We start from the raw sequence: 13,628 nt of genomic DNA, 5'->3' as shown, positions 1-13,628 counted from the left end.
ATGATAGTGGAGATCTTTGAAATTTACTCTGTGCAGGAAAAAGGAAACAACCGTCCCAAATTATTCTTAAAACAAGATCTAAAATGGCAGCAGATGTCCACGTCTCCTGGAGTCAGCAGATTTGTGTCAGCCATAATTTTGGGCTAGGGCAGCCTGGGGGCCACACTGTGCCAGCCTTGAGTCACCCACCTCACAGCAGCCTGGAAGCATCTATACATGCTCTTTTTCTCATGGCTCACCTGGAGCTGGATGCCTCATCTCCCACAGCTGCTCACTAACATTATGTGGGCACACACTGTGTGATGCACATCTCATCAGTGCATATGGGGGATAAAAGTATGGGGAAAAGAGAGTCAGGTCCTGCTTGGTGCCCAGTGCTCCATCTGGAGATAGAACTCTCCATCAGAGAGTGAGTCCTATGAGGAGAAGCTGAGGGAGCTGAGAGGCTCAGCCTGGAGAAAAGGAGGCTCAGAGTGATCTTCTCTTGACAACTCCCTAACAGGAGGGTGCAGCCGGTAGGAATTGGGCTCCGCTCCCAGGAAACAAGTGACAGGAGCAGAGGAAATGGACTCAAGCCATGCCAGGAGAGGTATGAGTTGGACATCAAGAAGAATTTTTTTCATGGAAGGGGTTGTTAAACATTGGAATGGGTTGCCCAGGGAGGTGGTGGAGTCTCCGTCCCTGGAAGTAATTAACAAGTGATTGGACTCTGCTCTGATTGACAAAGTGGTGACTGGTCACAGGTTGTACTTGATGATCTCAGAGGCCTTCCCCAATCTAATGGATTTGGTGGTTCCATGATATGCTCTGCTGGGTTTCTCAGCAGACAAGTGACAGACCAGCTGCAAGTTTTCTACAACAGCTGTTCTGTGGGGGGAGCCGTGATGCCCCATGTGTGAAGAGAGGAGGGGATGGATACACTAAAGTCTTAAACACTGTCACACTACTCAGAAGCTTCCCAGCCCTGGAGCAAACATAAAGAGAGAAGGTGGAGGAGCAGGGAGGGAGCTGAATGCTTCTTCAAGCCTTACCAAGTTGATGGCAAGAAAACAAATTCATCAGCTGATCTGCCTCAATGACTCATGACTGGCTCAGCTAAAGGCAGCACTCAGTAATCCTTGCTCAAATCCAACAGCTCTCCTGTATCCTTGATGTATCTTTCATAAGAACCAGATTTGCCACCTAACAAGCTTATCTCAATCTTCAGGGACCCAGCAAAGCCCTGAGGATCAACTCCAGCAGGCATTAACATTCACTGGCTCCATTGGGCATTATGCAGACTCTGGGAAGCATTCTGCTCCTAGGAGGAGAGGTGATGTGATTTTACAATAGGGATCTTTCCTAGCCTCCTAAAACTTCACAAAAAAAGAAGAATAGATATTAATTTCTCTCCTCCTACCCTTGCAAGGCCAAAGCACCTCCCCAGTGTTGCCATCTTGGACTTGCCATTGTCCTGGCAGTACCAAGTAACCTGGCCTGCCCCTAAGTCTAGTGTAGGGGTGTTCCAAATTATCCCTTGTTCCAGGGCCAAACACAGTCTTACTAACAGGAGACAAACGTGGCAGCTGCAGGTCTTTTCTGGCATGGCTCAGTGTGACTGTGTGTCCTGTACAGGTAGCACCTTCCCCTTGGCAATGGCACCCACATGGGTCTCCCTCATCACACATCCACCTGTAAGGTGCAGCCAGCCAGGTTTACCTCCTGGTAGTTAAAGAAGTAGAAAAAGAGACCAGACGTTCAAACCTTTAAAAGTAATTTATAAAGAACATTTACATTCAGTAGTACAAAATGATGTAGCATTTCAGTATCCCTCCTGAGCACAGCACCTGCAGAGAGGTGAGACCATACGCTCAGATCACAGTGTACACAACATGTGCTTCCAACTTTCAATTATCACAGAATACAGAATTACAGAATATTATGTGTTGGAAGGGACCCACAAGGATCATCGAGTCCAACTCTTAAGTGTTGAGAAACAGCTGTCTGGACTTCCCAGCTCTTCCAATGTGATTTGTGTGGGTACTCCTCCAGCCTGGGCTTTGGAGCTTACAGGCAGTAAGTAGGGACTGAGATCCATACCATTACAAAACTGGTCACTGGCTCAAAGAGTACTTCCTTTGAGAAGAGCAAGTTTTATCTTATGCCTTTCCAAAAGCTTTCATTTCACTATACTCAGTTTTAATTTTGTGAGTGTATTCAGGGCACCTGTTTTCTCAGAAGAGGTATCCCAGTGATAAGATTCATCACTTGTCAGCCATAATAATTACTGGCAATAGGCCAGGGCCTCCAGAGGCTGATCCAGGCTAAACAGATTCCTATCATACATTAGGTGGGTAAAACTTGACACTGCCAGAGTTTATCCACCTCCTTATTTTTAAAGTATTTTTCAAGATTAACACATTTGACAACAATTATGGTACAGTCTTAATACAAGTCAAACCACTTTGATCCCTTGCTATCTGTTTTGAGGCTACAACCTATAGTAAGCTTTTACTGAAGGAAGACAAAAAACTTCCTTCAAATATCCACTGGCTATAAACAGTTTGGTTTATGGGAAGCAGGAATTCAGCTACAATACTGCAATTGCACTCCAGTTTATCTACACAGTGAGCAAAACTGTTTCTACAGATGGTGGCCTAGGGTTGCTGGAGGCCAGGCCAGCAGCACAGGACAGCAGCTATCTTTCCTTGGCATGGCCATTGGCTCGGTGGGCTCTGTTGTCCAGGGGCTCAGATCCATTCCTCTGGATGTAACCATTGCTTGTGACGTTGCTGAAACACGTGATCCCATTTTTCTCCTTTTCTCTAATTTTATCTCTTTCTTCATCCTTGTCACTTTCTTCTGTGTCACTTCTCATGTCCTTTTCCATCTACAAAGGCAGGTGAGTGAGAAGCCAGATAAACACAGCAGTTGCACAAGCAGCAGTGATGGCTGAACCACAGGCTGACCATGCACCTGCTGCCTCAGCCACTCAGCACAGGCTCCCTTCAGCTTTTACCTTACCCTTGTGAGCAGATTCTCCCTGCCTCTTTGCTTTCAGTCTCACTGGAATCTCATCTGTGACCCTGATACACATTCCTGATACACATAATTCCTGAAATTGGGAATTACAGGCTGTGAAGCAGAGCAAACCACAAATGCCCAGGACTGAGGACAACTGTGTAAGCCTGAGGAGATCCACGTTGCTGCCCTGGTCATCAGCATGAGGGAGAAGGATGGGGGAGGCAGTTAATCAGGCTCGTTTACACTTTCCGAAAGGGACAAAGAGGTAACTTCTGCCTACATGGCCTGGGTGGCTTCAGGCTGACAACACTCGGGACAGGCTGGAAACATGCTTCCCAAAGCCTCAACACAAAGCCACTCCACTCTGACTGCATTCAGGTTTATGGTCAGGTTTTTCCGCTTGCTGTTTATTGACTGAGAGACCTGTAATCCACTTCTAAGTATTTAATTATCTGCCTTAAAAGGAAGGCAAAAAAGAAATAATGGGATAAAATGACAGCTTAGAAAAAAGCAGCTCAGCACTTCCTGGCTTCTCAGGCTGTCTCTACTCTGCCATATAAGATGCCAATATTGGGGACAAATTCACAGTGTCACAATCCTTGTTGGACAGAGGGAAAGTTGCAAACCCCTTCTGTGACCTCAGCTTTAGAAACTGCTCAGGGGAAAATCAGGTGCTGCCCAGAAATTTAGTCTCCATTTATGGCTGTCCATTCTTGAGATTTCCCAGATCATACTGAGAATTTTATTTCAGCTCATGCTCTTTCCAGAGATCACTACAACCAGATGCAGACAGGATTTGTAAAAATCTAAATTTGCACTGAATTCACTCTACCTCCAAGGACAATATGGGTGGGAGATAGGATCTGCTGTGAACAACCTGCACCTTGGATCACTCTGGAACTGACAGATCAGGAAATATGCAGGAGTCTGGACCTGCAGCATAAGGACAAATAATAGTCAATATTTCTAAATATATCCATTTATAGCCGAAGAATGTGGCTGAGGTCTTAAATCTGGCAAGATTCCCAAAGGAACTATAAAGCTGCTCCCTCTATGAGGGAATGAAACTTGTACTTCAGGATCTAGGCTGAGTGCTAATTACTTGGGATTAGGAAACATCATGTGAGAAGGTGGTAAAGATTATTCTGTAGCCAGAGAGGAAAACCATAGAGACCAGAAAGGCCTGCAAGAAGAACATGAACTGATTGCAGCAAAAGTTTTGTAGCTCTCAAAGAGAGAATGTCCCGTATTCTTGCTGATATTGCTTTAGGCTACTAAATATTATGATTGAAACGGATCTGTTTAGGACAATTATTTTTTGCTTTTTACTGCTCAGTACAGAAAGTTCTCAAATATATTTTTATATCAAATCTGGCATATCCATTTTAGAGAAAATAGGGAAAATTCTGGATATGCTTCAGGATTTTCTTCCCTGATGGCTCTTTACTTTCTAATAAGACTTTATTACCTCATCATTTTACACTACAGTAACGGCAGTTGTAATTCAGCCCCCACAAAAACTAGGAAAACAATAAAAGGCCGTATTCAGTTGTATCTTCATTTCCAGCCCTGTTTCCTGATCTGCAAGTAATTTGCTCTGCGCTACCTTAAGGGAAGGCAGATAAAGAAAATGGGGACAATCAGGATAAAGAGGAGCCTTTAATGATTGCTCTCAGTTCCTGTAAGACAAAATTCCTCAGCTGGATACTAATAAAACAAATCATCCTGGGCTCTGAGGTCGCTTCCCACAAGGCACTGACTGGTCACCTTTGGACTGCATCCTTGGCATGTGGCCAGTCATGGCTTTGATTTTGGGAACATGCTGAGCAGCACTTTGGTCTCACAGTAAATACTACAGGCCAGAAAGAGTGGGATGTGGGATGCATTCCATTTCAGTTTATACAGCTGGAGCTCAGATACTAATCTCTGGTTGCTTTGTGCCTGTTGAGTAGCACTGCCAGGTGAAGTATGGAATGGATCATAATCTGGGCATGCCTGTTGCCCTCCACTCCTGAAAGAAGAGCCCAGGCAGCTGGTTTAGACAGAAATACCTACTGTGTGAAATTGTAATAAAAAGTCCTGTACAATAAGGGAAAAACTTTTGCACAGACCTCACCAGTCATGACAATTTCCTCTTCTTTGATTTCTTAGTCTTGTTACAAATGCAAATCACACTGCACAAAGTGTTGGGATTTTTACTCAGATGTCACTGGCATTGTTCACAGACATCTCTCCTGGGGTCCAATCCATATTTTTGTTGAATATAAGCATCAGGAGTGGACTCAATATTGTAGTGATTAATAAAAAATTTTGGGTCAACTTTCCCTAATACAACTGAGTTTCCTTCTACCTCACTGTTGGAAATATGCATGTATGATTTCAACAGAACAATAAGGAATCTACGCCAGATGGACCCCTGTATTCTCAAGCAGTCTAGGTGGACCCTCCCTCCCCATGTGATGTAAAGGACAGTACAAACTGATGCATACCGTGCCCTGGACGATGAACTTGTAGACCATGTGAATAATTAGGCAGGACCAGAAGACATGGAGCAGCTGCAGAATCATCAGGAGAACATTCACAAAGTAGTATCCAAAGAAGGGCTGGAATATCTCCATGGAGTAATAGTAGGTGTTATAAAGCACTCTGCAAAACAGAGGGGATTGCAGTGGAGGGAAAGCATGTTGTTAACAGGGCCACAATTAAGCCCCAGAAATTTGTAGTCACAGAGGAAGTTTAAGATCAGCCACTTCCATCTTTACCCATCCCAGCTCTCACTTCTCCACCCGAAGTACACTGGATGGAGCCACTGGCCCAGGGCTCCAGGACTGCTCTATGAACCCAAAGAGCAGCCATTTTACCCCAAGGCAGGTGCAAAGGGGAAGAACACATGCTCCAGGACAAAAACCAAAGGCTGCAGCCCCCAGATAATCCTCCTGTCTCAGGAGGCACCTCCTCCATGTCCCCTCACTGAGCAGACTCACGTGTAGGGGTAAATGACCAGGCGGCTGATCAGGAAGACAGCTGAGAAGATCATAAAGAGGCTGTCACAAGTTCTTTTCCACTTCATGTAATTGAATATCTTAGTTGGCTGGAAGGAGAAAGAACAATTAAACAGCAGCCAAGACAGCATCTGCACACACTCCAGGGGGTTAATGAGACATGTATGACACAACCTGCATGCAGGTAACCATAGCTCTTGCCCAGCTCTCAGCTGGGCACCCTTGGCTGGGTCAGCAGAGCAGAAGATCTGTGGAACACCCAGTGCTTGGCCTGTGTTAGACAGAAGGACATTCTATGACTGAAGAGCACCATTGCTGATTAGGCTCTGCCTGGCTCACCTCTAGGAAGCAATCAGAAGCATCATGAATCACCATCACCAGTGTCCCAATGCGGATGTAGTTGGCACAGTATGAAAAACTGATCAGGAAGATGGTTGCAGCATGATGGACTATCTGCTCCTTGAAATCCTAATGAGAAGGGGAACAGCAGAGAATAAAATACATAATGTACTTCCTGCCCCAGTCTAAACGTGGTTCCTGCAGGTAGCAATGATATCTCTCTATCTAGTGACTAAGAAACCTCCCTCTACAAAGTCTTACCCGCATAATTATTTTACCAAATGTATTCTAGAAATGTAGGCAACCAAGAGACCCAGGAATGAAGAGCTCATGGTGTAAACTGAGGATCTCACAACAAAGAACATTCTTTCCCTCCACCAGCCATGGCCTGATGCTGCACCCTGTCTGTTGGGACACTGGCACCAGGAACACAAGCAGCTTTACTGGCAGAGAACCACCTCTTTTTCTGTCTCTATGATCAGTGCAGCCTAGAAGAGTTACAAAAGAGCAATTTTTATATTTGGATTTTAAGTTTGGATTGAGAACTCCGCAGTACTTTGCACCTTTCTATATCAGGGCTGGTGCTCTCCACTTCCAATGAGTGGTAATGAAAATTCCTGTGAATGAGCAAGGAGAGACTGCCACAAAACCTTGATTGGCACAATACACATGCTCTTCGAGATCACTCTCCTAAGTGTTCAGCTTGAGTCCTGTTTGTACCTGATTCTCCCCTGAGACTGCCACTCACCTTCCTCTTCACGTCAAAGGGCAAGGTGAAGACCAGTGACCAGTAGAAGGAGAGCTCCAGCATGTAGTACCAGAACAGGGAGGGTTGGAGAGGCTGTGAGAGAGGGAGAGACAGGGAAACACCCATCAGATACAAGTGATCCTTGCAGTCTTACCTTCCTATTCAAGCCCCACTTGTTTGTATGGTTTAATTTTTACACAGAACTACAGAGTTGCCCCCAAAATTTTTGTCTTCAAGCAATACTGGATTGTTCAGAGACTTATCCTCCAAGGCATTGCCTCACTCTTCAGTCATTAGTCCCGTTACATTTCCTGTGCCTCACACTGCTAGAATTGGGCATTACTTTTCTCTTTATGGGTTTGCAACCTCCACATACAGTCAAGGGGTCTTGCTCTAGCTTTGACTGTCAGACAAAACCCCTGGAACATAAGTCTTCATTTTCTCTTGGTAGTGACAAAGTGCTCTGCCAATTCATCTTCTCTTGCATTAGATGAGACCAGATACAAAGACTTTATCTCCAGATGAGGGTCTGACTTTGAATTCTTAGGTCTTCTGTGTCTGAATTTAATTCAGTGTCCTCTTTTTGTCACTATCATAATTTGATTTTCACAAAATACAGAAACACAAGACAAGACTGATAACAGCAATTCTCCTTCTTGTGTGACTCACCTGTTGTGGATATCCTGTCCAGCACTCTCTATGGTCCCAAAGCCAAGGCTTCTGCAACAAAAATGCAACATATATGTGAGAATATCAGAAGAGTTCTTTACTTATCAGTTGTCTTATTCCTTTAGTTTGTTACTACTATTGTCTTCTATTACAGGCAGAGCTGGTCTCGCTGTCTGGAATCCAATTGCCAAGAGATTTCCACGACAAGGACTTGCATCTGCTTGTGACATTTCCAAATTGTGGCTGTTTGCCTGAAATCTCACACACTATTTAACTGTTCCAAATAAAATAGCTCAGAGAAGACTTCTCACAACTTTTTGCCATCTTCTACAAACTTGAGGTGATGGTGATGTTTTCAGCATTTAAAAATAATCTTACAAGTATTTTATTAGGAATATTTGTGATTTAGACAATAACACCTAAAAGTGGATAGAAGGTTGAAAACTGGTGTGTCAGGTATGTATTTATATTATGTATGTGTCTATATTTACATACACTGAAGGTATGTACCTTCACCTTCAGCGAAGGTTATGCTGCAGTTTGTTAAGTTATGAACCCCTGAAAAGATCCTACTCTGTTCAATAGAAAATTGGTAGTTTAGAACTCGGCAGTTTTGAAACCTTCATAGAAACATGGCAACTAAAGTCCCCAAGAGTCCTCCCTGTGTGGAGCGTGCTCTGTCGAGCTGTGCCCAGACTGGGTCAGAGCTCACAGAACACAGCAATGCCTCACACCTATGAGGGTAATTTTCTTTAAGTTCTACAGGGCTCCAGGTATCAGAGCTGAGGCAAGAAGGCAGCATTTCTTCTTCCCACTGAGCACTGCTGGTGTGTGGGCAATACAGAGGCAAAGCAGGAGGCAGTGGTTTTAGGTGCAGTGGTAATTTGGAACAGACACAGTTCCTATGGGGTTGGGAATAGAATTTACAGCAAATACCTGTGCAGAGCCAGGAGAGATGTGTGATATAGAACCAGAAAGCACAAAGCAAAAACTATGAAACAACTATGGCATACTGTTTACCTAAGCTAGAAAGGAACTCCAGATCCCTGAATTTCATAATTCGTCTATTCTCAGCAAACATAGCTGATTTCTAGTGGCCTGCTGGAAGATAATTTTCCTTTGTTACAGGCTGTTCCACTGACTTACGGGCAGCGGTTTTTGCTATCAGTCCAAAACTCCTAATGCAGAATTTAAACATTTGATTTTTTCCTAAAGAAAGAAGGGAATTTCACAAAAACAAACACATGCTTAAAAGCTACTCAGGTTACAAAATAAACCTGTGAAAGTCAGAAAATCTCACAGGTATATATGCCCTGTCATGTTAGTTCTTCATCTTTCTTTTTAAAGTAGTCATTTTAGTACAATTTAGACAACAGAATAATATATTTGCTACAGGATCTAGAGGTGCTGTCTGTAGGATGGATGTCTCCCTTTTTTGTGAAAATTTTAAGATGTATGTTGAATAAAGACATGGGTCACAAAAAGTGAAAATGGTATTTCATCCATATAATGGACAGACAACATGCTGAAGAATATGATTTTGTCCCTTGCTTCCATAGGGCTCTTGTACAATGCTAAGTAGATCATGCAGACCAAATTTCAACAGCTGGTCTCAAAGAGCAGTCTTCTGTTTTGATGTACAGATCCACAGAACATGCAGCTGGGGTTCAGATACCTTCACTCCTCAGCTAGCTCATCCTCTAATCCTCATACTTTTGAGTACCTTAAAATCTGACTTAAAAGTCTGTGTAAATGAAAAGTCCTTCACGTGTTACAATGAGAGCTTACAAGGAGATTTTGTGCCTGTTGCCTTGGGATGTGCACATTTTACATCACTTAACTCATCAGACTGTACCAGAAGACTTCTGCAAATCTCATCTAGGGAACCAGACACAGCAAAAGAATCAGGGGAACCTTGAAAACAGAGGCAGCAGATGGCCAGTGCCCTAGTCCCAGCTCAGTGACCACAGCTCAGGGACAAGAGCACACCCATGGCTCCTGTTACCACTTCTGCCTGATGAGGCAGTACAAATTGTATGAAGAGAATTCACTATTTATCAAATTAGAGAAAAGGCTGAGGCATGAGCCTGAACCAATCACATCTTGGGTAAGGAAAACAAAATTAGCAGAAAAAATTATTAAATTGCAGTCCATGCTCCAAAGGAAGACCAATTTATTTGCCTTAAAGAGGTATTGGATACAACACACAAACAGACCCTGCAGCTTCCAGCTTAGGTAAGTGTTCTATGTCCTACTCTGCAGAAATTTACTTTTATACAATCCCAACTGCCTTCTGCTTTGCCAGAAGAAGAGGAAACATCTGGTCTCCTAAGTGTGCTACGCAGGGGATACACACCAACAGGTATGGAAAACCTCTAGAGGAAGATCTGAAAAGGCATGTTTGACAACAAACTCTGCCATTCTTGCAGGCATTGGCTGGGTAGAACAGCAGGTGGCAGCGTGTGTACTCACATCATACAGGACAGCAAGTCCAGTGAAGAAAGAAATGATGTAAAATGTAAATCTCCAGCTACAAACAAACAAACAAACAAACAAAAAAGGGCATTAGAATCCCATTCATTAACCCCTGAGCAGCAAGTCTGTGTATCCTCACACTAATTTAAATAATAAGACTATTAAGGCAAAGACACATTAGTATGTTCAAGGTTTGACCAAAACAGGACCAGCTCTTTGCATTTTACCAGCACATTTCACAGACTTCACAAAGAGCAATTCCTTTGCTGTAGAGATGGCAGAGGACACAAGAATCTTGCTGACTAAAATCCTGAGGAGAATAATCCCAAAGCTTCCCAGCAGTAGCAGATGCATTTGTAAAACTGAAACAACGCCAATCTCTCTCCTAGGCCTTTGGAGAGCAAGCCTGCTAAATTTGTTACCATGTACAGTAACTAATTACTGTCATGTTTGGCCCAGTGAGGAGCCAGAAATGATTTTCCAATATTAAACCCACACAGAAATACATACAAACTGTTTGCCCAGTTCAGTGGACAGAGGCAGGTCACCTGAATATTCACACACATAGTAAGGAATGGGGGGAATTTCAGCCCAATTGAATAAACAAATTATTAATAAATGAACCACAGGAAATATGAAAAGGAGTAAAACTGTCTAAACTAGTGTTTTAATTCCCAAAAATCTCCATAACAATTCAGACATAACTGCATTTTGAGAGACTCCACCTGTCAATGAAAGCCCCAGGAATTCCAAGACAAAAATAAACTCTGTAAAGCTGCTATGTCACATAGAGAGACATTCTGTCTACAGACTGCACATGGCAACAGAGGGCCAGGGGAAGGACTCTGTCCTCAGTGGGCTGTGGCAGAAAAGGATTTACTGTTTCCTACTTACTGTTACTATTTACTATAAGTGCAGGGAGAGCTGATATTTCATCCAGATGGAGAGAGAATAAACATTGTTTATAAATAAACAACTCCTTATTCACTATTTCTGTAAATATTTGTAACTCTATGGAATATTAGAAATAAATAATACACATCCTTTTCTTCTTTTTAAATTAGGGTTTTTCGGCAGGGGTTTCAAATTACAGGTGGAATGTTAAATGGAGCACATGCTGATGAGCCCAAAGTTGATGCCTACCCAGTGGATACAGATACACACTTTTAGATAGATGAACAGTACTCCAAGTATTTAATGATTTCTTTTGCTTATGTGGCTTTCCTGGGGGAACCCAATTCCTTACACAAATAGCAGAGCAGCCCCTTGTAAATGAGGCATTCCAACCAACCTGTGGAGAACCCTCCTTTTCTGTGGAAAGCTGAGCCAGGACTGACATGCAAATTTGTCTGTCCTGAAATTTATTTTGTGCCTCCACATAACAAGGAGGATTTCCACACAGCAGTTTTTGCTCTTTGTTCACAAACTTCCACCCTCATGGAAGGATGCTGGTTTGTGACTTTCAGGATGCTGAAGACAAACGACAGCAGAATCCAATCCAGCCAGCTGCCTGTAGCTTTTGAAAGCAACAGCGTGCAAAATAGTTGCAGAAAAGGTGCAGCAGAAGGAATCTGTGCAGAAAGGGAAACTATGGGGAAGGCAACAGAAAGGATGCCTTTATAGTAGGTACTGAAGCAGCAGCAAAGCACTAAGATATAAACAGCAGAGTTTTTCAGGTTCAAATGTGTGTCAAAGCAGGATGCCAGTGTGACAAAGTCAGGAAAAGACAGAAACAAGGACCCAGTAAGGAATGAAGGTACAACAGCAAAAGGAGATTTGGGATTGCAAATAAGGGGGGAAAAGCAAGAAATGTTTCTGTAACAGAGAAGCAGCAGAGAGTAATAGCAGAGCCAAGTATGTCAGGGAAACCCAAGATGCTTTCTGTGGAGGGAGCTGGGATCTCTGCACAGGGATGGAGGGCAGACAGGGAGCTGGGATCTCTGCACAGGGATGGAGGGCAGACAGGGAGCTGGGATCTCTGCACAGGGATGGAGGGCAGACAGGGAGCTGGGATCTCTGCACAGGGATGGAGGGCAGACAGGGAGCTGGGATCTCTGTGGAGGGATGGAGGGCAGGAGGAGGCAGTGAGCTGTCTGTGGAGCTCAGCTCCCATGAAAACCTGAGTTCATGGCTTGTGCTCCTGCTCACCAGGCCTCGCTGAACTTCTTGGACAGGCTGGGCCGGTCCATGTTCCTCCGGTGCCGGAACCACTTCTCCACCTTCCTCACTGGCAGGTCACATTGCTTGGCTAAACTGAGCAGCTCACCCTGGAAAAGAGGTGAGGCAGCAGGCTCAGATCCAGATTCAAAGGTCAGACAGGGCAATATCTCATCTGACCCATCACAGAGCCCAGCTGGAGCCCCTGGCCAGCCTAAGTCTGTTCAAACCAAGGCATCTTTCTGAAAGCTGTTCACTCCCAGCGTAAAGACCTTGGATAGTAGAAAATCTTTCCATTCTCCTCTAATCAATTGGTTATAAATACTAATGTTGAAACTTCTCATTTTTTATGTTAACTTCCCCAGTTTCAAACCAGTCTTGTCTCTTCACATGAGTTTGTTGCCTAATCACTTCCTCACCCTGTCTTCAGAGATCAAATCCTTAAAATCTGTCACTCCAATAAAGATCACTGCAGTTTAAATCCTATTTTATGGTTCTGCACTGAACCTGTTCAGAGCTGATGGAATTGCTGGAGGACCCTCCTGGCAGGCTGCTCTCAGATAACCAGGGCTACAGTGTTTCCTTTCTTGAGCTTCCAGATATGAATGGCACTGCTAAACTTCAGGATTCCAAATGGGATTTTTGGCTAAAGACACTAAATCTACAGGAAAGCAAAGAAAGAAGGGACTCACCTCTTGAGGGTTCTTGCGGCGTGTACTATAGAATGTTTCCAGCACGGGGTTGGGCTGAGCTTTTGGTCTCTGCTTGTCTCTCACACCCAGTTTGGTACTGAGGGGCAGGGCTATGGCTCTGCAAAAGAAAACATAAAGGGTCAGCCAAAAATAGAACAGTGATTTCTGATTTTGCAGCACTGTTAAAACATGGTGCAGTAAATAACAGCTGCTTCCCACATATAAATCTAAAGATAAGTATTAGGTTGAGCAGGTAAAATCACAAACTTACAGTAGAAACTGTTGGACTTGCACCCTACTGCTCTGAGCTCTGTGCTGTGATATTCAAAATTACATGAGGTTGGCAAACGCAATATCCTCCTTTGTCAGCTTCTGAATCACCAGTCACATGCCTCTGGCATCCTTGCAGCTGATGGGGAGTACCACACTGGTGATAAGGCCTAAATGTTGTTCCCTGCTTGATCTAGAACATGGAACATACATGGCATTCACCTGAACTAAGGCCTAGGCTCAGGATCAAGAGGGAGGCTCTGCCAGAGGTGT

General features: G+C 43.8%; 1 protein-coding gene across 1 annotated transcript in view; it reads right to left on the bottom strand.

Moving 5' to 3' along the window:
- Positions 1 to 1,740: 1,740 nt before the first annotated feature.
- LOC102034358 (ceramide synthase 4-like) overlaps positions 1,741 to 13,628 on the bottom strand; it is a 39,978-nt gene continuing 28,090 nt past the window's right edge. The window contains exons 3-11 of the mRNA XM_005427314.2: positions 13,086 to 13,203; positions 12,385 to 12,503; positions 10,234 to 10,291; positions 7,762 to 7,812; positions 7,093 to 7,185; positions 6,345 to 6,473; positions 5,988 to 6,094; positions 5,493 to 5,649; positions 1,741 to 2,869 (exon numbers count right to left, since the gene is read on the bottom strand). Of these exons, the coding sequence (XP_005427371.1) occupies positions 2,678 to 2,869; positions 5,493 to 5,649; positions 5,988 to 6,094; positions 6,345 to 6,473; positions 7,093 to 7,185; positions 7,762 to 7,812; positions 10,234 to 10,291; positions 12,385 to 12,503; positions 13,086 to 13,203 (1,024 nt within the window). The 3' untranslated portion in view covers positions 1,741 to 2,677. The remainder of the gene's footprint in view (positions 2,870 to 5,492; positions 5,650 to 5,987; positions 6,095 to 6,344; positions 6,474 to 7,092; positions 7,186 to 7,761; positions 7,813 to 10,233; positions 10,292 to 12,384; positions 12,504 to 13,085; positions 13,204 to 13,628) is intronic.

This window comes from Geospiza fortis, unplaced genomic scaffold, assembly GCF_000277835.1.
Source record: "Geospiza fortis unplaced genomic scaffold, GeoFor_1.0 scaffold254, whole genome shotgun sequence".
Taxonomy (NCBI): Eukaryota; Metazoa; Chordata; class Aves; order Passeriformes; family Thraupidae; genus Geospiza; species Geospiza fortis.
The sequence above is the reverse complement of the archived record's forward strand: the minus strand, read 5'-3'. Positions and strand labels throughout refer to the sequence as shown.